The sequence below is a fragment of the Puma concolor genome, chromosome B1 (assembly GCF_028749965.1).
Source record: "Puma concolor isolate L17-30 chromosome B1, mPumCon1.1.hap2, whole genome shotgun sequence".
NCBI classification, from domain to species: domain Eukaryota; kingdom Metazoa; phylum Chordata; class Mammalia; order Carnivora; family Felidae; genus Puma; species Puma concolor.
This window is the reverse complement of record NC_141670.1, coordinates 16,387,773-16,413,529: the sequence shown is the minus strand read 5'-3', so window position 1 is coordinate 16,413,529 and position 25,757 is coordinate 16,387,773. Positions and strand designations below refer to the sequence as shown.

Sequence of the window (25,757 nt, the reverse complement as noted above, 5' to 3'; positions counted from 1 at the left end):
CATGGTTGGTGGGTTAGAGCCCGGAGTCAGGCTCTGTGCTGACAGCTCAAAGCCTGGAGCCTGCATCAGTTTCTGCGTTTCCCTTTCTCTCTGCCTCTCCCTCTCTCTCTCTCTCAAAAATAAACATTAAAAAAGTAAATAAATAAAAAGTAAACGTCAGTCGGCTGGGATATACTACTTCCATTTGCAGCCTGTTTCAAAGCTCCATCCCACTGCCCAACCACAAGGGCTTCCTGTGCTGTTACAGGGACTCAGATCCTTTACGTGGCCCCCCAAAGTCCACTATCACCCACATCTGACACCATAGGAACCCCATTCCCTGGCACCTGGGCTCCATTTGTCTTCTTCCAGTTCTCAGGTAAGGCTCTCTCCAGCCACAGGACCATGGCACGTGCTGTTTCCCTTCATGCAAGTGCTTCACTGTGCCCCCCCCCTTATTTCCCCCAATTAACACTGATCTTTCAGATTGTGTAGCTCATTCATCCCTTCTTTAACTCCCTCTGCCATAGCAGCCTGTCTAACGGGTTATCACGTTCCGTTCACCGTGTACCGATCCTGTAATTAGCAGCTGCCTTTTCCCCCACGAAACTGTTGCCTACAGGAAGGCAGGCACCGCGGGCAGCTTGGTTCTCCCTTACCACAGTATTTCCACCGTCTGCGCAGCGTCTGCCACACAACAAAGTGAGCCACGGAAGGGAGGAAAGGAAAGGGGGAAAAAAGCTCTCGCCTTCTATTTTTCCTCTAAACTCTTCTTGGGCAACATTTACAAAATCGTTCATTCACTTAACAGACACTTTGCAGACGCCTCCTCTGGGTAAAGCTCGCTGATAGAAGCTAAGAAAACATTTTAAAAGGCGTGGATCCTGACCCCTGGGAGCTTACAATCTGAGCAGACAAGTACACGGTGAAGTCTAATACAAGTGGAACCTGGCAAGGTCTCTCCGGAGCGGGGGGAGGGGCGGTGAAGGAGGGGCGGAAAACCTCTGGCTGAGGCGACAGGAAAGTGATTTCCCAGTAGGGAAACAGGCTCAAAGGAGGTAGATACCTAAAGCACAACACCCGGCGGCCCACAGGACCAAGTCACCTCTCAGCAAAGCACCGGTCCGACAACCGGGACCAGGGCGTCTGAGCTCCCGTCCGGGTTGACTCAGCGGCAGGAGCGGCGGGGGCCACGAGCCTCCCCGCGCAAGCGCTTCCCGCGCGAGGCCTCGCTGCGAAGCGCCTCGGCACGCTCCCCGCGACGCGGGTGCAGACGGTGGCCGCAGGTGTTTATTGTGGCGCGTTGCCTCGGGTACGGGAGGACTCGTTTCAAGGGACGCTACGGAAGGATACCTGGAGAGTTCGAAACCTCCGCGAGGAACACAGTGACTTAAGGGTGTCTATAGAATACGGATGACTCAACCAATAGAATTTACCGAGGAAAGGCTGCTGACCCCGCCCCATTATCCCCCGCGAGGAGATGTAATGGGATACGCCCCCATGACGTTGCTGCGAGGCATGTTGGGAATTGTAGTCAGCCTTCCGAGGCCCCGACCCTGGAAACACCAGTTCCGGGCCAGCGAGCTGAGCCCTAGGGCAGACGTCAGAGTCCTTGTCTTCGCCACGTCGCAGACATGGTGAGTACCTCTGCTCGCCATCGCCGCTTGTGTTTCCCCTCGGGTTTCGGTAGCCTCCATGGCTCCACAGCCTTTGGAAGGAGCTGGTCCTGCCAGGGCCCGCGGTGGCAGCTGCGAACTCGGTGGTCTCAGCCGGGGGACAACTGCCCGACACTACCTGGAATACCCCAGCTCAACGTTAGGACCTGCGCTGCCCGCGCCTCCTTCTTGTGTATGCATTTTGAGAACGAGGGATTATATTAGGCGTTTTTGAAGGTTTGAAGAAGTATTGGACCCGGGAAAGATACGAGTAACTTTCTTTAAAGACTGCCCAAATTTGTTATCTCCAGCTTTTACAACTGTATTCCAGGGGCGCCTGGGTGGCTCAGTCAGTTAAGCGTGTCACTGTTGATTTCTGCTCAGGTCATGATCTCAGGTCAGATCGCAAGGGCTCTGCGATGACTGCAGAGACTGCTTGGGATTCTCTCTTATCTCTGCCTCTCCCCTGCTCGCATCTATCTCTCAAAATAAAAAAATAAACATTAAAAAAAATTTTTAACTGAATTCCGAGCTCTACATCTGCAGATCTACTAGTTGTACCTTCACTCAGATAATTCATATGTATTTCATTTAAAAAAATTGTTTTTAATGTTTATTTATTTTTGAGACAGAGCATGAGCGGGGAAAGGGCAGAGACAGAGGGAGACATAGAACCTGAAGCAGGCTCCAGGCCCTGAGCTGTCAGCACAGAGCCCTAGGTGGGGCTGGAACTAACAGACTGTGAGATCGTGACCTGAGCGGAAGTCGGTGGCTTAACCGACTGAGCCACCCAGGCTCCCCAATTCATATGTATTTCAAACTCAGCAAGTTCAAAACTGATTCATTATTTCCGCCTCCCGGCATCCCACAACCGCTCTTCCTCCACTGATCCCCAGCTTGGTAAATGGTACCAACACCCAGCATGTTGTGCATGCCAGAAACCTGGAAATCCTCCTTGACACCTTCCTCTTAACTCCTGCACATCTGATCAATAATCAGATCCTATGCATTCTTACTCCTACATGGCTGTCAATTGTCATTCACTCTACTGCAACCATCCCTGTCCTTGCCACCATCAGATCTAACCATCTGTGGCAGTCTTTTAAATTTTTGAAGCAGATCTTCACCAGTCTATGCCGCTGCTTGGAATGGGTTCTCCCCTCTACACCCCCATCTTTCCTTTGGAATTGTTAATACACCTACTTACCCTTCACATCTCAGCTTAGCTATTACTTCTTCAGAGAGGATCTCCTTTCAGAAGCCTAGGGAGATTCTAGTCCTTTCACTGAAGATCTTTTGTGGAATCTTCACAACAACCCTATGAAATAGGTTTTTTCCAATTTTACAGAACAGTACAAAAGTACTGAGTGACTAGTTACTTTGTGCAAAATCATATAGTGTAAATTTGCCCTTGCCTGTCTTTCTAAATTTTGTCTTATTCGGTATCTTGCATTGTCATTAAGTATTTTTTGTTCAAATGGGTGCCTAAAATTTTCTATGGTAGTATTGTTCTTTATTTAACTGACTTCTTATTGGTAACTATTTAAGTGGCTTCCAAAAAAATTTTTTTTGCTATGATGAACAACAGTATGTTAAGTGGACAACATTGAAGCTCGTTTTCACTGAACTTCGATTATTTCCTTAGCACAAATTCCAGAAGTAGAACTGGGGCAAAGGGTATACCCTTTCAACAGGTTAGTTTGTGGAATAAATAAAAACAATCACCCTTTTAAACATGTGAGGAGGGAATTGTAAAGAGAAAAATCGTAATGGTACCTACTTCATGATGTTCTGAGGATGAGAGTTAATACATGTCCGGCCACTTAGCTTAGTGACTTTTACATTTTAAGAGCTCAATAAATGTTAGTATCTATTCATTTATTTTAAAATAGGGTTCGTAATGTGTAGTGTGGTTCTTCAGCCTGTTTGGGACCTATTTTGAGTATCTGATGAAAGCTTTGAAACCTCATCTCAGAAATTCCCTTCCTCTTTTTCTCCCCATTCCCCACAAAATGATACCTGTCATTTGTCATATGTCATCAACTCCTCGAAATTCAACATATAAACTCATATTAGGAACTACTAATAGGTTCCATTTCACACGGGCTTTTTCCCTTTATAAGGTGCAAGATTTTCCTATGCTACTAAATATTCTTCTAAAGCATAGAGATTCTTCATGACTGTATAGTATTCGTAATTATTTACCCAATCTCCCACTGTTAACATTTAGTTCAACGTCCTTATGCCGGGGCCTTTGTGTGCTCTGCAAATTTCTTTAGACTAAATTTCTGAATGCAGAAATCACTAGGCCGAGAATTTGAGTATAAGACTTTGGATTCTTATGGCCACATTGCCCTCTGAAGAAGAGTTCTACAGTTCACATCCCCACCATTATGATGTGTCAATTTACTCTCATTGCCTTGACCACCACTGTCATCATATTAGATTCATCGTTCTTGTCTGGTTCTTAAACTAGTTCTTCACCATTGATGTTTTCATGTCATTCTTAAACCCGTTGTGAAGACCATAATTTGGAAATACTGTTTTAAATCAGTGGTCCTCAACCTTTTTATATTAGAATCACTGGCACAGAGGAGCTTTTAAATATCCCTGTGCCTAGACCGTCCCAGATCATTTAATCACAATCGCTGGGGTGCAGCCCAGGTAAGTATTTTAAGCTCCTCAGGTGATTTCAATGTGGAACAAAGATTAAGAACTCCTGATTTAGAATTTAGGGTGTTTTGTTTTTCTGCAAAAAACAAAGAATTAACTCATGAAATAATTTGAAGAATACAGGTTAATTAATGCCTTAGCCCAATCTCAGATACAGTCTCATTTGTATGAGGATGAGTTTGTTTTGTTTTACGACGGAATTTTGGTTCTCTTTGTCTTAGGTGATTTCAGAGACTGTGGATGTACTCTTCAGAATAAGAGGAGGCCTTGATCTAGCTTTTCAGCTAGCTACTGCTAATGGTAGGTCTGACAAAAAAACAAAAAACAAAACAAAAAACTTCTCTTTTTTTTTATTATAAAATTGATGATGAAATATACCAGGATTCTCTTTATTTTGCAGATGAAACTGAGTGAGAGATAGGATGAATAAACTAAAATCATATGGTTAGTAACTTATATAAATTGGATTTAAACTTAGGGATTGTGTTCCAGCACCACCACTAGCCCATAAGGTTCCTCTAGGCAAATTAGGAAGATGTCCCCCTTCTTAAAAAAGTTCACTGCCCACTGGTGAAAAATTGTCACTATAAATATGAATATAAATGAGCACAATGTAAATGAGGCACCCAGATTTGTGCATTGCAGACTTGTACCTATGCATAACCCTGAGTCTCCACAGCCCACTCTCTTCAAGGTTATGTTGTGTGGGAATGGTACAAGAATTCTATGGGGGAAAACTCAGTAGAGTTTGTATAAAGCAAATTCTAGGATGTCTTCCTGTTTCTGATTTGGGCTAAGGCCACAAACGGAGGTAAAGAATATCAGAGAAGAAAGATGAGGAGTTGTATTTGAGATGTGTTTCATATAAGATGCCAGAGTATATCAAGTGCAGATTCCCAGCAGGCATTTGGTAATTTGAATCCAAAACTTAAGGCGGAGTGGTCAGGACTAGAGATCGAGAATATCTCTAAAGGATGATAAGCCACACCACGATAATAAATAAAATCACTCATGAAAAGTATGATGGGTGGTGTCAGAAGCCAAAGAGAGGTTCAGAAAGATAAGGAATGAAAAGTGCTAAGTTCCTTGAAGGAGATCACTAGCTGGCCATCGTTTCCATGGAAATAGGAAGGGAAAGAATGCATAATGTTCTTTCTGACACTGTAGATGCTTTTTACCTAGTAATTAATGTATTTGAGCTTGTCTTTTGATTTATTATATTCCTACTATATCAGTCTTTCAAACACGCAAAGAAGAGAATCATTAATGAGAATATATAGAAGAAGGAATTACTTAACTTTAAAGACTTCGCAATTTTTTTAGATTACATTACCTCATGGACCTTCAGGGATAAACAGAAGATAATCAAGGAATTAAGTTTATCTTTTGTAGTGCAGCTAAAAATCTTTAAATTCAGCTTTCTGAAACAGATCAAGATGTCTTAAAATCTGACTTGTTATAAGTAATCTTTTCTCTACCACAACCCCAAGGTATTTATTTATCAAGATATCAGTGTAATAGTTAAATAAATATTGTAATCACAAGGTTAAATAGGTTTAGGATTTAAGAGTATTAAGCTAGGACAAGTATATATTATCTTCTTTAAATATATCTTCTTGAACCATGAAAATGTTTTACATATTCCAAAATTGTATTAAATTAAAAGGAAATCCTCCTACATTGCTGGTGGGAATATAAAATGGTGCAGCTCCTTTGGAAACAGTTTGGCAGCTCCTTGAAAATGTTCAATGTAGAGTTAACCCTATGACCCAGCAATTCTACTCCTAGGTAGAGAATACAGCAAGCACTTCCTAAGAGAGTTGGAAACATCCACACGATAACTTGCACACAAATATTCGTAGCATTATTCATGAGAGGCAGAAAGCAAAGAGACAACCCAAATGTGTTTCCGCTTTGAATGGATAACCAAACTATGTGGTATCTATACAAGGGAGTTTTATTCGGCCATAAAAAGAAATGAAGTACTGATTTATGCTACAATATAGATGAACCTTGAAAATACTATACTGGGTGAAAGGTGGACGTGGACGCATGATGTGTCATTCCATTTGTAGGAAGTATCCAGAATAGGCCAATCTATAGAGACAGTGGATTAGCGGTGCCACGGGTAAGTGCAGAGGGAACGGGGAATGAGTGCTGTTAAGTACAGGTTAAGTACAGGGTGATGACAGTGTTCTGGAATTAGATAGTGATGGTTGTAAAACCTTGTCAATATGCTAAAAGCAACTGAGTTGTACACGTTGAAAGGATGGATTTTTGTGGTCAATGACTTTTATCTCAATTTTTCAGAAAGAAAGGCAAAATGATTTTTTTATTGAATCTGGGGAATAGTTCTTGGGAGTCCGTTTTACTCTGCTCTACTTTTGTGTGTTTAGAACCATTCGTGTTGAAAAGCTTAAAATTCGTCTTAATAACTTCTATTTATGTTCTTTTAATTTAGAAATATTTATCAAGAAAGCACTAAAACATGTGCTAAGTGACCTGTCAACCAAGCTTTCTTCAAATGCACTTGTGTTCAAAATTTGCCACAGTTCGGTGTACATATGGCCCAACAGTGACATAAACACCATCCCAGGAGAGTTGGCTGACGGTTCTGCTTGTAAGACCATAATGCGCTTTATTCAGTGAGTATGTTTGAAAACTGCTAGAAATGTTTTCAGAACATCACTGCACATTATAAACATCTTTGTGTATTAAAAATTTAGCTTTGAACAGGAAGAAGATACAAAACGAAAATTTATGAGAAAGAAAGACAAAAAGTTATCGGACATGGTAAGCAAATCACCTGTCTTCTCAGTTAAAAATGTTTAATCCTTGAATTTGGAGTGGAGTGAGATGTTAGAGATTATTTAATCCAACTCTGTTATTTTTCACAGGTCAGATTATTGAGGTCCAGAAAGAGTAAATGACTTTCCAGAGGTCATATTTCTGCTTTACGTGTCGAAGCTTTTGTTCCATATTAATACATATCTTAAAGGTTTTCTTCGATGCTTTCTTTGCTCCCACAAAAAGTATACAACTCAAGTATGTTTACAAATTATATAAAAATAAATAAAACGGAATTGTTCTGAAACATGATAGTGACACATTATGCTATGAGATAGTAAGAAATAATTTACTTTTCTTCATATTGTTCTTAGTTCTGTTGCTTTTTTGAACCAGTGTTATTGAGTACTTGCCATATGCCACAAACTTGGCAGATACTGGACGTGAAAAGTGGAGCTCCTTTAAGGGAGGAAGTTGTATCAAGTTAACATGACTGCAGTGTTTCTCTAGGCTGTTACGGGAAAATGACATGAGGTTAGAGAGGTGGGCAGGGGCCACCTCAGAAGAAGCTGAACTAAACCCACAGCCATGGTAATGGAGAGGAGGGAATGGAGACAAGAGATATCTAGGGGATGCAATGGATTATGCTTGGAAACGAATTGGATATGGGATGCCCAGTTTCTTGCTTGGGTAAAGATGGATGAAGGGGAGGACATGAGGTCAGTTTCGGTCATGTTGTTTGAGACACCAATGAGATGTCCTCGTGAGCTGTTAGATTTACAGATATGGAATGTACAAAAAAACTGGGCTGTCGATCGAATGATTTGAGAATTACCAGTAGTTGGAGCTTGACATTTTGAGTAGTACGGGTCACTTTGTAGAATGCTCCTCAGTTGGGATGTGTTAGGCTTCCTCATGATTAGATTCAGGAGGTACACTGTTGGTAAGAATATGGCAGAAGTAATGTCACGTCCCCCTCAGTACATCATATTAAAGAGTGTTCCCCTGCTATTGTTGGTGTTAAAACTCTGATCGCTTACTTAATGCGGTGTCTGCAGGTTTTCTTCTCTGTGAGGACACTATTTTTTCCCTTATATGTAGTTAAGTGAGACTTACTTTGTGTATCTTCTGAGGCTATATTTATGTATCCTATTCCTTACCAAAGTTTTACTCACCACTTCAGTTGGAATTGGTAATTTTTACCTGAATCCAACATTAACCTGATGGTTGCAAAGGTGATTTTTCTATCATTTCCTTCCACATTTATTACATGAAATTATACCATAATGAAGAGCTTTGCTTTTCTTTATTTATTATAAACATGGAAGCATAGGTTCCTATTTTATGCAGTGAGTTACAATCTGTTACTCTCATTAGTTATTTGGATGCTCACATTTTGTAAGATTTAGCCAATGGAAGCTTCCTTAAGCTAGCTCCAATGTCCTTTTGACACTGTATTTTTGAGTACTTCCTACTTCATTCCCCAAGGTGTTCTAGGCACATCATGTACTGTCCCTGTTCCAGCTCGGGAATCAGCCATTTCTCCATTTCTTTATCTATGTAAATCCTATTTGTATTTCCAATTCTACTCCTACCTCACACGGCTCATAAATGTTTTCCAGTGAGAAACCTAGCTTCCAGTATCCTCAATATTTTGCCAGATTTGTTCAAAACAGAAAGTGTTTTCAAAGTTGTTATTGTATACCCCTGTCAAAATCAAACCTACTAATAAGAGTTCAATATTTGTTTATCGTTCTCTGTGTCTTTAGACCAGGGGTATATAGTTGTAACGTATGTTTAAAAGTTCCTTTGGTATCTTGTTCATTTGATTTTTTTTTTTTTTTACTTTAAATCTCTACAAAAGTAGAGAGAATACTGTATGAATACTGGTGAAGCTGTGTCAGCTTCAGTGTTTATCAGTGCGCACACACACACACACACACACACACAGTTACACACACACAAATGTTTAAAAAAAATGTTTATCAACACATGGTCAGTCTGATTTCATCTTCATCCCCACTCACTCTCCACCTTCCCTCAGATTATTTTGGAGCAGAGAAGACTTTTTTTTAAAGATAAGATTTGTGCTTTTATTTATTCATTTTTAAAATGTTTATTCGTTTTGAGAGAGAGGGAGAATACGGGGGAGGGACAGAGAGACAGGGAGAGAGAGAGAATCCCAAGCAGTCTCTGTACTCAGCGCAGACAAGATCTTGACCTGAGCCAGAATCAAGAGTTGGACGCTTAATTGACTGATCCACCCAGACAGCCCTACGATTTGTGCTTTTAAACAATTTACTGTCATACAGCTTTATATGGCCCTTAAAAAGTCCTTTTACTTGTCCTTAATATTTAATGTTCAATGTGCTATAAGTTGACTATTACTGTTTATCTTTATAGCATCAAATAGTAAATATAGATCTTATGCTGGAAATGTCAACCTCTTTGGGAGCCGTAACCCCCATCATTGAAAGAGAAAGCGGGGGGCACCACTACGTTAGTATGATTTTACCCGTTGATGTAGTTCTATCTGTTGCTCCGGAAGAAACCTGGGGAAAGTAAGTATTTTGTCCTACTACTGCATTTGAATGAGCACTCCTCCCCAAAGTAATCAGAGTCGGTTTTTAAATATCATATAGGCATATCCAGGATTGTTGTAACTTTTACTGTGATTTATTCCTTGCTTACTATTAAACTGAGTCATCTAGTAAGTAAATGTTTATTTAGAGGATGTAGGGTAGTGTGCAAAACCTATAGGGTTTTCCCTTTACCTATACTCAGGAAATACACAGTTTACTTCACTTTGCATAATTTAGAGTTCCTTTCATAAACCTGGTCCAATCAAGTGTTTTGCTGTATTTGAGATGTATTTACCCTCCACTCTCATTTTTCATAGCCATTATAACTTTCGTTAATGCCCTTGAATATTTCCCTCCACAGAGTTCGTAAACTTCTAGTTGATGCAATTCATAATCAACTAACTGATATGGAGAAGTGCATTTTGAAATATATGAAAGGAACATCTATTGTGGTTCCTGAACCACTGCACTTTTTATTGCCAGGGGAAAAAAATCTTAAAACAATTTCATATCCGTCAGGAATTCCAGATGGTCAGCTGCAGTCCTATAGAAAGGTAAAACCAATTCACCTGTTCTTAGAGAAAATATGACCATGACTCATTTCGTTTTTACTTAAACATTTCTAATAAATGGAAATTATTTTGTGATTTAAGAGGAAAGTGTGGAAACAGACTTATTTTTACATGTTATGTAATTTCTGTTCACAAAGAACTTTTTAAAAGTGGTATTAATGAAAAAATGCTAAACCATATTAACATTTTGATTTCATACATTCAGTGTGGTTCATATGTTCTGTGAAATTTTTCCATAACAAAGTACAGAAATGAAGAGATACTTACATGCCTGGAGCTGCTGATGAGTGTTTCTTTCCCCTTCTGTTATTTTAAGATTTGTGAAAGAGACAAGATTACAGTCAGAGAAGGAAAGTTAGGATTTATGCTAATTCTAATTAGGATTTATAGTAATACTTCATCCCCCATGTCCCACCGTTATTTGGGTTTCATTAGAGGTATTTTGAAGAAAACATGATCAGCATTAAAAGAACTGAGATTGATGAAATGACTGGTTTTGGAATGCATATTTTTGATGTCTGGTCTTGCCTGGCACCCATCCAATTATACTGTGGGAGCATCTTCCTCATCCCCCTGGGAAGAGGTGTCATATTGTAACCCTCTGCACCCTCTGTAAGTGTTGCTGGCAGAATTGACCTGCAAAGGCACCACGTCATCCCATTCAAACTGCAAGATACGTGGGAGATACAAAAAAGGAAAATGCCGGACTTTACAAAGTAACTGTCACACTTTTATACAGTTGGGAAAATTTTGCATTTTAAACACGTATGTGTATTTTAATTTTGATGCCATATTGGTTGGTTTCCTACCACCGAATTTCTACTTCGTAATTTAATCACTACCCCTTGTATTTGTGAAGCACTCTAAGCATGATTTTTCAAAATACTGTCACATAATTCTATTATTGTTCATTATAATTTACTCATTTGCAAGGTTGTTTCAAAACCAGTCTTTAGCCTGGATGTGTTTTAACAGATTGTGTTATAATAAATAATTAATTTGAAATTATCTTACTTCTCTCACTCTGACAAATTACAGCTGGCCCTTGAACAACATGGGTTTGAACTGCAGGGATCCTCTCGTACATAGATTATCTTCAGTAAATACAATCCAGCACTATAAATGTATTGTCTCTTCCATACGATTTTCTAAATAATGTTTTCTTTTCTGTAGCTTACTTTATTGTAGGAATGCAGTATATAATACATATAACATACAAAATATGTATTAATCATTAATGTGTTTATAAGGCTTCCAGTCAACAGTGGCTATTCAGTTTTTGAGGGGTCAGTGTCTCTAATCCCCGTATTATTCAAGGGTCAACTGCATTTTCATTTTTTCTGCGTTCCCTTCCCATTTTTACCCATATCCATAGAAAAACATAAGTAACTCTCATTTGGTTTTAGTTTGTTACAATATTCTTATTCTATATGTTTTCTTATTATATTAGTTTAGTGAATTATGTGTGTTTGATAACTTTTATAGCCAGTATATAATTAGTTTTGTTTTATATCTTTAGCTTGAGTTTGTTTACTGATAAGGAATCTAAGTTATTTAACTTTTTTCTCTTCTACTGATTCTGATTTCATTTAGGAGTTACATGACCTCTTCAATCTGCCTCATGACAGACCTTATTTCAGAAGGTCTAATGCTTATCACTTTCCAGATGAACCATACAAAGATGGTTACATTAGAAATCCACACATTTATCTCAACCCACCTAACATAGAGACTGGTATGGTGAGTTTAATAATTATTTATAGAGTCAACTGATCATCAGTGTCAGTGGTGGGTTTTTTGATTTTTCTTGGCTCTTTGTATCCAGTGGAAATTATAAGGATTTATTCATAATGTCTGTCGTCTCTAAAACAAAATTTACCACCCATTTCTTTTAATAATCATTGCTTAAGATAGTAGTAATTCACAGTAGTCTAAAAAGGTCAGGTGTAGATATTATGTACCACATTTTTCCTACTAAAATTCCATTCCCCAACTTATTTAAAAGCCTTGCCCCCATCTGTTCCATTTATTTTCATTCTGAACCTGAGAAATCACACTAAGTAGGCTAAGTATTCTACCCAGGGCATGCCGTGGCAGGAGTCTGGTTAGGGCCTGCAACACGTTTCCTGTGCTGTGCGGCCCTGGTTGCAGGTGGTGGGTCCTCACGGCAGCTCAGGTAAGAGTGGACTGGTGGAGTGTGGGGAGGGTTCTTTGCGGGGTTTGAGTAGGGCCAGTAAGCAGGGGCTCGGGGCCATCCGAGAACAGGAACGCGTGCTCGGCCGGCCTCCTAGAACTTAGCGGCCCTGTGACCGGCAGCCACCTGTCTCAGGCCCCTGCTGCTCCTTGGTGGCATTTCTGCTGCTTTCTGTGGGTTTGCTTTGATCCTAACTGGCCTGCTTTTCTCAGCCTCCATTTCTTCATCGCTGAAGCCTGTATGTAATTTTTTCCTGCCCTCCTCAGAGCTGCTCACCGCCCACATCATTTAAGGTCCATTCCCTTAAACTCAGGCCGCCGAGAGAGGAAACTTAATTGTCCATCATGTCATGGCATTTATTCAGTATCTGCTGAGTCTCTGTGTGCTTTGTAAGGAAATCTTATTAAAAATGAACATATACGGGGCGCCTGGGTGGCTCAGTCGGTTGAGCGTCCGACTTCAGCTCAGGTCACGATCTCGCGGTCCGTGAGTTCGAGCCCCGCGTGGGGCTCTGGGCGGATGGCTCAAAGCCTGGAGCCTGCTTCCGATTCTTTGTCTCCCTCTCTCTCTGCCCCTCCCCCATTCATGCTCTGTCTCTCTCTGTCTCAAAAATAAATAAATGTTAAAAAAAAAAAAATGAACATATGCTACAATGTCTACGTAGAGGACTTCGGGGACCACATCATTAGGCTGAAATCCAGGTGTCAGCAAGGTCAGGCCGCTTCCAGACGCTTTAGGGGAGAATCCATCCCTGCCTCTTCCAGCTTCTGGTGGCTGCATCACTTCCTGTGAGCCTCTGTGGTCATGCTGCCTTCTCTTCTCCTCCTCTGTGTTACAGTTCCTTCTCCACTCCCTCGCAAGGACACTTGTGGTTACATTTAGGGCCTATCTTGATAGTCCAGGCAAATTTGCCCATATGTTAAGACCCATGATTTAATCATATCTGCAAAGGCCTCCCTCAAACTTTTTTTCTTTTTTCTTTTTGTTCTTGTTTTCTGTTTTGACCATATAAGGTAGCATTCACAGGTTCCAGAGATTAGGAGATAGATGGGACCATTTTTCAGCCTACTGCAATGTTCTAGTTATAAATTTTCTGTGTGTGCTTGAGAAGAAAATATATTGTCTAATTGTTGGGTGAGGATTCTGTATTTGTCCATGCCTCTTCCTAGCTAATTTAAGCCAAAAAATAATAGTACCAGTTTGTGGTGGGAGGTGGGGAACATGTATTCTTTTTTAAAAACATTTTTTAATGTTTATTTTATTTTTTGAGAGAGAGACACAGCATGAGCGGGGAAGGGGCACAGAGAGAGGGAGACACAGAATCCAAGCAGGCATCAGGCTCCAAGCTGTCAGCACGGAGCCTGAGTTGGGGCTGGAACTCACTAATCATGAGATCATGACCTGAGCTGTAGTTGGAAGCTCAACCGACTAAGCCACCCAGGCGCTTAATATTGCTTTATACGACAAGAAAGAAGTTATATGATCTTGGCCTTTATTTAAGGATTTGTTTTTAATGTTTTTAATGTTTATTTCATTTTTTGAGAGAGAGAGAGAAAGAGCATGAGTGGTGGAGGGGCAGAGAGAGACACACACACAGAATCTCAAGCAGGCTCCAAACTCTGAGCTGTCAGCACAGAGCCTGATGTGGGGCCCTAACTCACAGACCCTGAGCTCGTGACCTGAGCTGAAGTCGGCCGCTTAACCGACTGAGCCACCCAGGTTCCCCTATTTAAATAGCATACCTGGGTTTTAATCAATGGCAGGTTTACAAAATTGGAGAAACATTCTTCACATGTCCCATTATGTGGACCCTTTGTTTATTCATTCCTTCCTTCATCATTTATTCAACAAATATTTACTGGCTATTAACCATTAGCCAGGCCCGCTGGAGAAGCTTAGGCCCAGAAATAAATAAGACACAGTACTTGCCCTTATTGAACTCACATATTAGTGTAGTTAGAGATTTAAAAAGTAGTAAGTAATGGGTCAAGTAGTGCTTTGGGAAAAAAAAAAAAAAAAGCAGGAGAGAGAGTAACAGCCAGGGCAAGAGGTGGGTGGTGAGGGAGTAAGCATGCCATGTTTAGGTTGGATGATCACAAAGGCCTCGGACATTTGAGCAGAGACCTGAGTGAAATAAGGGTGCAGAGCTGCAAAACTGTTTGGGAAAAGAGTGTTGCAGGCAGGGAGAACCATAAGGCTCTGAGATCAGATTGCCCCTGGCATATCTGAACCTAAAGCAGAGCATGCAATAGAGGAAAGCCAAGATGGAACTGCCAGAGGGCGGGACTTAACAGGCCTGACAGCCTATGGTAAGGACTTTGGACATTTAATAAAAAGCCAAGAGGGTGTAACGTTCAACTATAGTTCTCAAGGCATTTTTGTAAGGAATTACAGTAACAGTCTAGCTCTGAGAACAGTAAACTTGGCTTGGGTGTATTATAGAATATATGCATCTATCTTAAGCTTAATATGTTATTCTATTTCTTCTTTTTATATAGATTCATGTGGTCCAGGGCATATACAGTTATCATCACTACATGCAGGATCGGACGGATGACAGTGGCTGGGGCTGTGCTTACCGATCTCTGCAGACCATCTGCTCTTGGTTCAGACACCAGGGCTACACAGAGACACCCATTCCAACACACAGAGAAATTCAGCAGGTACAGAACATGCCATTTAAAATTATAATCAATTGTACATTTCATGACCCCTTAATGTACTAATAACAATTATTATTACCTCATGGTACACACAGACTTATTTCTGTTTTGAAGGAAAAAAATATATACCTGTAATCGGAAAAAAAGGTCCTAAATAGAGTTTTTAATGGCTGTCTTGTGTATGGATTTTTTTGTATTTTTAAATACGTAAAGGCTCTAGTTGATGCCGGGGACAAACCAGCAACATTTGTCGGGTCACGGCAATGGATTGGATCTATCGAGGTGCAGCTGGTACTGAACCAACTGATTGGAATAACATCAAAAATACTGTTCGTCAGGTGAGGATGCTAAGAAATTAGTGAAATCATTTCAAACCAAGATTGTCATTTTATTAAAATAATAAGAAAACTAGATCTTTTTCTCCTTTCTCTTCCTCCACATTCTTTCTCCCCTCCCTGTTGCTTCATTGCTTTATTAATCCCATTTATTTATTTATTTATTTATTTATTTATTTATAATTTTTTTTTAATGTTTATTTTTTGAGAGAGAGAGAGACAGACAGAGTACAAGCAGAGGAGGGGCAGAGAGAGAGGGAGACACAGAATCTGAAGCAGGCTCCAGGCTCTGAGCTGTCAGCACAGAGCCCGACAGGGGGCTCAAACCCACAAGCTGTGAGATCATGACCTGAGCCAAAGTCAGATGCTTAACTGACTGAGTCACCCAGGCACCCCAATCCCATTTTTTTAAACCCTGAGCTTTTTTTGGTTATTTTTTAGAAGACTTTGAGTCAATGAGTAAATTTCGTGATACATACTTGTATGGTCTAGACTTAATTTTAGCCTAGAAGAGGAAAACTTGGGAATATGTCAACTTTGACTGGAGTTACATAAAATCAAATTTTTTTATCCTCAAGTCTTTAAAAAGTCTTCAGAGGAGAAAATCAAATGTTGATCTATGACTGCCCTTTTTGTGTAAGTCCTGCTCTTATTTCTAAGATGTCAGTGAACTAATAATGTGTCCAAATAATATATTCATTTTTTTCCAATACATTTTAACCATAATTCTAGCATTAAAATATGAGCAAATATTAGTTAAATAAGATTAATTTCTATGACTGTAAGTAGCTTACTCCTTGTTTATGAGCTTATGTTTTATTTTTTCTTAAGTTTATTTATTTTGATAGAGACTGAGAGAGCATAAGCCAGGGGAGGGGCAGAGAGAGAGGGAGAATCCCAAGCAGGCTCCATGCAGTCTGCACAGAGCCTGATTCAGGGCTTGAACTCAAGAAACCGTGAGATCATGACCTGACATGAAACCAAGAGTTGGACGCTCAACCGACCGAGCCACCCAGGCGCCCCTATGAGCTTGTGTTTTAAATACATTTTCTATTACAACAACCTCAGTAGATACAGTAACACCATCCTTTTTTGTGCATGTGCTTTTGTCCAAATTCATCTGATTTCACACTTGCAGTTTGGATTGGCTCTGGAAACCAATGCTAACAAATAAATGATAGTATTGAAGCATATGGTGCTTAAAAAGCATATTTAAGTATTGAAGCATATGGTGCTTAAAAAGTGAGCATTTTGGCCCCTTAAAACTTTACACATGCCTTACTAAGAAGGTAAGGATTAGCACCACTTGGCCCGTCCAATCTAAAAAATAACCTCCCTTCATCTGACCATCTTTCTCTCTTCTCAAAAATACGAATTGTATAGGACATTGAAATATCCCTAAAAATAGTATGTCGTACTTGAAAACATCTTGCAGTTTTCATATTGGCCTCACAGATATTGTCTATTTTAGTCCCAAAGCTCCTGTCGTGTAGACAGGGCAGGGTGATTGGTTCCGATTTAAAGATAAGGAAATACAGACTGAGTCTGATGGCAAGAAGACAAGAACCCAGGACTTAAAAACTCATTTTTCCAAAATTAAATCCATCCATAAGAGCCCACTGGGCATCAATGTGACCACTTTTACTCCCCAGTTAAAAATCCAGACCCTTCTTTATGCAGTTGCAGAAGCAAAGGAACAGGGTCTCCTTACTTCTTTCCTAGCATGTTTAGTGGCCTTAAATATTTTAAGAGGTTATGGTGCTTTAAATTGCTCTCAGGTCGGGGCGCCTGGGTGGCGCAGTCGGTTAAGCGACCGACTTCAGCCAGGTCGCGATCTCACGGTCCGTGAGTTCGAGCCCCGCGTCGGGCTCTGGGCTGATGGCTCAGAGCCTGGAGCCTGTTTCCGATTCTGTGTCTCCCTCTCTCTCTGCCCCTCCCCCGTTCATCCTCTGTCTCTCTCTGTCCCAAAAATAAATAAATGTTGAAAAAAAAAAAAAAAAATTTAAATTGCTCTCAGGTCAGTTCCTGACCACTTAATTGTATTTAAATTTACATCGTATTTTTTTCAGTAACCAAAAAAAGAAAACAAAAAGGTAGAAAACATTGGCTCCCTAACTCCTTAATGACTTTAGTGTGAGAAATTGTTCATCTGATAGAGAATGGTTTCTTTCTAGCCAAGGTTCTGAAATGGCCTCTCAAGGACGGGAGCTGGCTAATCATTTCCAGAGTGAAGGAACTCCAGTAATGATCGGTAAGGTGTTCTGGACATCTTGGGCTCCTTTGATAGAGTGGAGAACATGTGAAATGTATTGTTAATGTAAATAATGTCACATAAAATCAGTCATTTTTAAACCTTTCAAAATTAGCTTTTATACCATGTATATTGACCTCTGGGTATTTATCTTTCAATTTCCAAGGCGGGAAGAAAGCTAAAACAAAAGATAAAGGTTAAGAAGAGAAATGATAACTGTGTTGAAATATTTAGAGAGTTGAGAGCAGTATAGAAAAGAGGCCGTTGTCACTCAGTTGAGCCTCGTAAGTCATGGTGCTGTCACTAACTTAGCTGGCTGTGTGACACTGTACAGATTGCTTCACCTCACTGGGCTGTATTTGTCAAAAGGATCAGATTAGTCGATCTAAAGATTGATGATTCTATGAGGAACAAGACTTGTTCTCTTGGGAGGAGTTTAGACCCTGCATAGCCCTTCGTAAATCCAGTATCAGTAATGCCATGGATATGGCAGTGGAATATAAACTTTATATGGTTATAAATATGATTGTATCTTTTTTGTCTTTAAAGATATAATTTTATCTCCTCAGTGTATTTGACATCTGTGGTCTTTTATAATATAGGCTAGTCCATTCTAATGCGATATTAGATCAATTAATAGGCAAGATAGTGCTTTTAAATTGCAATTGAGTAGCAAGTTGAGATTCATACATGCCCTCTCACAGTTCACATTTCCTCTGTTATAGGGGGAGGAGTTTTGGCCCACACAATACTAGGAGTGGCGTGGAACGAAATTACCGGGCAGATAAAATTTCTAATTTTAGATCCACATTATACAGGCGCTGAAGATCTGCAAGTTATTTTGGAAAAGGTAAGTATCTGTTTAACAGAAATGAAGATACAAGGCAAAGAACCTGGAACCAAAAGATAGCAAACTGGCTGTTAACAGAAGGACTCTAAACCGAGGGCAGTGATCCACACTATAAGGAGGTATTCTGGGGCTATAAGCAGTATGTTTCTAGGTAGGGAGAACAAGAGGAAACTAAAGTCAATTGCAAAGAAAAAACTTTAGATTTATAAACACTTTCTTAATTATTAACTTAATAATGGAACACACAGCTCATCATTATATTCCTTTGGAGATGTTACAACTTTGCATAAACAAATGTATTGAAATAGGAGGGTAGATTAAATAACCTTTATAATTGTATTAGTAACCAAAAATAAACTAAACGGTATGGAGGCTTGACTACTTTTAATTTATTTACATATAACTTAATCTCATTCTATAAAAGATTTGAATTTGAGACAAAATTCCAGAGTAGTCATTGATACTTACAATATCAGTTAAAGGAGGGATAAATTTAATTTATAGGCAACAAATTTACACATATGAAAACTCATACTAAAACTTTAGAAGGCAAGTATAAGACATAATTAACTTGAATTTTAACTACTATATTCTTTGCCAAATATAGTAAAATTACAAAAAATGCATACAACCTTTCCAGCCATAAGCCAATGAATATATCATACTGTTACTGCCTTTTATTTTTATCATTTTGTCACTAAGTCAACATCAACATGAATGAAAAGGTTTCTCTGAACTGTGAATTTATAATTTAATTAGATCATTTTCTTATGTAAAAAGCTTTAATTAGGAGTTATAAATAATATCTTAAGTTCTATATTTAAAAACTCTAGGGGAGCCTTGGTCACTTAAGCGTCCAATATCAGCTCAGGTCATGATCTCACAGTTCATGAGATCGAACACCTCATCGGGCTCCACAGTGACAGTGATAGCCTGCTTGGGATTCTCCCTCCCTTTCTTCCTGCCTGCCCTGTTTGCTCACCTTCTCAAAATAAATAAATACACTTAAAAAAAAAGAATAATACTAAAAATAAACTCTAGAATTTTATATTTTACTTTTTTATATATTATTTTTTTTTTATTTTATTTAATCCAAGTTAGTTAACATAAGTGTAATAATGATTTCAGGAATAGAATTTGGTGATTCATCGCTTACGTATCATCACACGTGTCCTAATGCCCCTTGCCCATTTAGCCCATCCCCCACACAACACCCCTCCAGCAACCCTCAGTTTGTTCTCTGTATTTAAGAGTCTCTTATGGTTGTTAAATACAGAGAACAAACTGAGGGTTGATGGGAGGAGGGGAAAATGGATGATGGGCATTGAGGAGGGCACTTGTTGGGATGAGCACTTGTTGCTGTTTGTAAGCAATGAATCATGGAAATCTACTCCCGAAGCCAAGAGCACACTGTATGTACTAGGTTAGCTACCTTTACAGTAAATTCTATTTAAAAAAAAAAAGTATCTCATGGTTTGCTTCCCTCTCTGTTTTTATCTTATTTTTCCTTCGTTTCCCCTGTGTTCATCTATTGTGTTTCTTAAATTCCACATAGGAGTGAAATCAGGTGATATTTGTCTTTCTCTGATTTATTTAGCTTAGGATAATACACTCTAGTTCCATCCATGTTGTTGCAAATGGCAAGATTCCATTCTTTTTGATTGCCAAGTAATATTCCATTGTGTATATATACCTCATCTTCTTTAGCCATTCATCAGCTGATGGACATTTGGGCTCTTTCCATACTTTGACTATTGTTGATAGTGCTGCTATAAACATTGGGGTGCACATGCCCCTTTGAAACAGCACACCTGTATCCCTTGGATAAATTCCCAGTAGTGCAATTGCTGGGTCATAGGGTAGTTCTATTTTTAGTTTTTTGAGGAACCTCCATACTGTTTTCCAGAGTGGGTGCACCAGCTTGCATTACCAGAAACGATGCAAAAGAGATTCTCTTTCTCCACATCCTCGCCAACATGTGTTGTTGCCTGAGTTGTTAATGTTAGCCATTCTGACAGGCATCAGGTGGTAATCTCATTGTGGTTTTGATTTTGATTTGTATTTCCCTGATGATGAGTGATGTTGAGCATCTTTTTCATGTCTGTTAGTCATCTGGATGTCTTCTTTGGAAATATGTCTGTTCTTTTGCTCATTTCTTCACTGGATTATTTGGTTTTTGGGTGTTGAGTTAGTAAATTCTTTATAGATTTTGGATACTAACCCTTTATCTGATTTGTCATTTGCAAATATCTTCTCCCATTCTGTCGGTTGCCTTTTAGTGTTGTTGACTTTTTCCTTCGCTGTGCAGTTTTTTATCTTGATGATGTCCCAATAGTTCATTTTTGCTTTTGTTTCCTTTGCCTCTGGAGACATGTCTAGTAAGAAGTTGCTGTGGCCAAGGTCAGAGAGGTTGTTGCTTGTTTTCTCCTATAGGATTTTAAAGGTTTCGTGTGTTACATTTAGGTCTTTCATCCATTTTGAGTTTGCTCCAGGTTCATGCTTCTGCATGTCGCTGTCCAGTTTTCCCAACACCATTTGCTGAAGAGACTGCCTTTTTTTCATTGGATATTCTTTCCTGCTTTGTTAGAGATTAGTTGGCCTTACATTTGTGGGTCCATTTCTGGGTTCTGTATTCTGTTCCCTTGATCTATCTGTCTGTTTTTGTGCCAGTACCATATTGTCTTGATGATTACAGCTTTGTAATACAGCTTGAAGTCTGGAATCGTGATGCCTGCAGCTTTGGTTTTCTTTTTCAACATTACTTTGGCTATTCAGGGTCGTTTCTGGTTCCATATAAATTTTTAGAATTGTCTGTTCTAGCTCTGGGAAGAATATTGGCGTTATTTTGATAGGGGTTCCATTGAATGTATAGACTGCAATGGGTAGTATCGACATTTTATCTTCTGTATCACTGATTTGCTGCTTTGATTGGTCCATCCTTGCCGTCATGGCATCCATTCAAGATTGCATCTCAGTTATAGAATTTTTAATTTCTGCCTGACTAGGTTTTAGTTCTTTTACCTCTGCAGAAAGGGATTCTCTATTGTCTTCCATACTTTTTTCAACACCAGCTAGTATTCTTATAATTGTGGTTTTAAATTTTAGTTCAGACATCTTACTGTATCTGTGTTGATTAAATCCCTGGCCATGATTTCTTCCTGTTTTTTATTTTGGTGTACATTCCTCCTTCTCGATCTTGACCTGAGCCGAAGTCGGATGCTTAACTGACTGAGCCACTCAGGCGCCCCCCCACTGGCAAATTTTTAAATAATAGAATAAAATAAGGAAAATAAATAAAATTAAAAATTAAAAAATTTGATCTCTTTCTGTATCCAAGAAAGAAAAAGAAAACAACAGAAGCAAAAACAAACAAACAAACAAGCAAGCAGAATGCAGCCTGAATGAAGTTACATCCAGTTTCCCCTGAAACTGAAACTTTGCATCACACTATAGTCCTTAAACAGGTGGAAGGGATTTGTCCTGGTCTTCTCCAGGATATGCCTCGAGGATGCAGGTGGGCAGGACTTCTGGCAATGGCTCAGTTGTCAACGCTGATTAGCTCACTGGGGTCTATCCCTGTGTGCGCACATGTGTGCTTGAGGTGAAAATGGTTTCACCCAGGTCTCTAGTCCCTGGTGTGGGGATTTTGTGCCCTCACACACGTGATCAAGCACCCCTCCTTTGTTTCAGGCTCCTGCCTTTACTCTGTCTGTGTCTAAGTTGTCTGCCTGCCAGGCATGAACTCTGAAACTTCAGACTGTGCGCTCCACTGTTTATAGAATCCTAGTGGAATTGAAACCCACTCCTTTCTCTCTCTCAATGGTTTTGGGGAACTGATTTCTTGTCCATTCCCCTGCAAGTGTTTTCACTCTTTCTCTTTCTAGCTACTTTCAGGGGAAGTGTTTTTCTTGCGCAGTCCCAGTACACTGCACTCTCCCCTTTCTCTCTGTCCTCTTCCATGAAAACAGCTCCTTACCCTCCATGGCTCCACTGCTTTTCTCTCCCCCACATCTCTCCGCATCATCTACCTGCCAAGTTACCTGGCTCAAATTATGCAGATTGTTGCATTAATCCTCACATCAATGTCCTAGGTTTTCAAAATGGTTTGATGCTGATCCAGCTGCATTTCAGGGATAAGACAAGGTCAGGGTCCCCATAATACCCTGCCTTCTTAACTCTGTCCAGGTCATTTTTTTAAAGCAGAATTCCTGGAGAATTGGGTAGTTTAACATTGAAATTGATTGGGGATACACTTTCAGAAGTTGAAAAGAACATAACTGCATGAGGTTACTAAAGCCCTGAGGATAAGGGGTTTTAGTATGTAAAGAGCTTCATTGTGTGTGGCTGAACTCTTTTATATTTCAGACTAGTAAAGTCTTTTGCTAATGCTAAGACTATCTAAATACTGACAGGGTATAAGTGCATTCTGCTTTTCTCTTTCAAGACATTTGGAGTTTTAAATCTATGTATGGAATGTTTTGGGCCGGTACATGCAAATGGAAGCAGTATTTACTCTTTCTTTAGCAAACTGTTTACTCATTCAGCATGAAGTACCTACCTAATATGTGCCATCCACTGTCCAAAGCAATAGGGGTATTAAAGAAGGTCTTTAAAGAGCTCTTAGTCTAGCTACAAGGACAAAGGAGATCCAAAAAGGATTCCCCAGGAAGAATATGGTTACCTAAGAGGGAGCTGGAACTCCTGTAGAGTTGTAGATCCTGTAGAGGGCTCCCTTAGACACAGTGAAAGGAAAGCAGGGCACGTTCCCGAACTACAGTAGTTTGAACCTAAGTAGAGCTGGTGAAGGGGCGTGGCTGGCGGGATAGTCATTGTGAGCCCTGCGAGAAACCAAGCATTTAGATTTTATCTTCTAGGCAATGAGAAACCTTATTTTAATTAGAGGTGTGATACAGATAAAATTACTTCTTTCTGGCTGGCATGAGGAACTTTGCAGTAGATGGAGTTGTCCAGATAGGGTTTTCTGAAGCATCTGGATAGATCCAGTAAGGCATTGTTCCTGATTACTGTCTCTAAGGACTGTGCTGTCCTTTGCAAGTTATATTTCCATAGATTCTATAAAAAACCCTTTGCCGTATTGGCACACAGAAGGAGCTGTGAAGCCAAGGCCTGGCCATCGGTGGAACTATTGACTCTCACTTAACTCAACAATCTAGAGCACTGTTTTATAGTCTGTTCAGGCTGCTATGACAGAACACCATAGCCTGGGTGGCCTTACAATTCTGGAGGCAGAGAAATCCAAGGCACCGGCATGTCTGGTCTGGTGAGCGCCACTTACTAGTTCACAGAGAGCAGTCTTTTTCAGGGTTTTCCACGTGGTAGAATGGATGAGGGACGTTTCAGCAGCCTCCTTAATGAGGGCACTGATGCCATCCATGAGGGCTCCGCCCTCATAACCTAGTCCCCTCCCAAAGGCCCCCTTCTAGCTACCATCACCTTAGGGATTAGGTTTCACATGAATTTTGGGAGGACACCAACTTTCAGTCTGTAGGGGGAGCTACAGGGAGAGTTCTGTCTCCGCCTGACCTTTCTTTACCCCTTTGTGGAACTTCCCTGTTTGAAGTTCCCAGACCACTCGCCTCAAAAGGAAGGAGCAGGCTCCCCTATCTACTGCCATCAGTTGCTGGTTTGGGCACCCTCTCTACCCACTTCTTTTTTAAATATTTGAGTCTGGTTACCTGAAAAAGCCCTCAAAGATTAAAACAGATCATATAAGCCTTTTTTTCTGTTCATCAAGAAAACAGATTTTAGAACATTAAATTTATGAGAAAAAAGTTTGCTAAAAGAGATAATAAAAAGCTTATTTATGTATAAAAACAAACAGATCTCAAAGATAAATTAGCAGTTACCTGGGGGCAGGGGAACACGACTGATGGAGGATTTTTTGTTTTTTTACTTGCATTTGAAATCAGATTAAAGAACATGTCTACTGAACCCTCCAACCTCCACACTAAAAAATAGAGCTAACATACTATCTTCTGTAGAAAGCATGCACTTGAACTCTAGGTCCCTGACTGAGTGCCCTGCAGCTTCCTAGTTACTTAGGGTAACTGTCACTCACCCACTGGTATTTATTTTAAGAGTCCTAGCTGGCCTCCTCAAAAGTATTTTGCAAGCAAAGCATTTCATTTCAGAATGATATAACTCAGACTAGTCATTAGCTGAGTCTTTAAGAAAATAAACCAGGGGCACAAGGGTGGCTCAGGCAGTTAAGTGTCCGACTTCGGCTCAGGTCATGATCTCACGGTTTGTGAGTTTGGGCCCCGTGTCAGGCTCTATGCTGACAGCTCAGAGCCTGGACCCTGTTTCAGAGTCTGTGTCTCCCTCTCTCTCTCTGGCCTTCCCTAGCTTGTGCTCTGTCTCTCTCTAAAAAAAATAAATAAACATTTAAAAAGTTTAAAAAAAGAAAAGAAACCAATGGCCCTGAAAGAAATTTGATACACTTTTGTATTTACAATGAGATTTTGTTTGAACGTAATTTTCTCTGCTGGGAGAAAGGATTAATAGTGATATGAAGAATGGAGAGTGGCATGATTATGGCCCAAAGACAGTGAAGGGCATCTCAAGAAGCCAGCACAGATTTCTCCCTGCCACACACATTTCCTCATAGCTAAGATGCACGGCATGGTCCCGAGACCGTCTTTAGTGGAGAACTAAGAAAAACAGACTGCCAGTTCAACTATCACCTGCCCTCGACTGCCAGAATTGTACATCGTAAAATCAAGAAAAATGTGGTATTTGGAGTAACAGTTACCATAAGGAATTTTTAAAAATAATTTCTAGGATTAAGTACCATAGAGTTAAAATTTTGTTAAACTCTACCTGAAATGGACCCAAGTCTGTTAATGTCCATGCTTCCCAGGAGTTCAGATCTCTGACTTATACAGGCAGTCTTATTACAGGATCCAGTGGACAGAACAGGTTTTTAAAATGTTACAGTTTTGATCATGGAGTCCTATAATTTTGTAAAAGATTTTCCTTTCGCTTCTCCCAAATCTAGGGCTGGTGTGGATGGAAGGGCCCAGACTTTTGGAACAAGGATGCTTACTATAATTTATGTCTTCCTCAGCGACCAAATGTTTTCTAAAATATCTTGAACTCAGACTGTAGTCAAGTTGTGTTATAAATTTGTTAATAAAGACAAACTTTAAATCCTGGGTGTAGGTTGATGGATTAAACTACAATTTTTTTCCACAAG

At 39.9% G+C, this 25,757-nt stretch overlaps 1 protein-coding gene across 1 annotated transcript; it reads left to right on the top strand.

Moving 5' to 3' along the window:
- Positions 1–1,218: 1,218 nt before the first annotated feature.
- On the top strand, positions 1,219–25,716 carry UFSP2 (UFM1 specific peptidase 2). The gene is made up of 12 exons (XM_086703245.1): positions 1,219–1,616; positions 4,529–4,607; positions 6,769–6,952; positions 7,034–7,100; positions 9,498–9,655; positions 10,038–10,230; positions 11,842–11,988; positions 14,941–15,105; positions 15,319–15,443; positions 17,615–17,691; positions 18,417–18,541; positions 25,560–25,716. Exons 1-12 carry the CDS (start codon positions 1,614–1,616, stop codon positions 25,644–25,646), a joined length of 1,410 nt encoding a protein of 469 aa, XP_086559371.1. The 5' UTR covers positions 1,219–1,613; the 3' UTR covers positions 25,647–25,716.
- Positions 25,717–25,757: the final 41 nt, after the last annotated feature.

Coding starts and splice junctions, on each gene's coding strand:
- UFSP2 (XM_086703245.1), top strand. Junction 15,106..15,318: donor CACACAGAGAAATTCAGCAG/GTACAGAACATG, acceptor AAATACGTAAAG/GCTCTAGTTGATGCCGGGGA. Junction 17,692..18,416: donor AGGAACTCCAGTAATGATCG/GTAAGGTGTTCT, acceptor CCTCTGTTATAG/GGGGAGGAGTTTTGGCCCAC.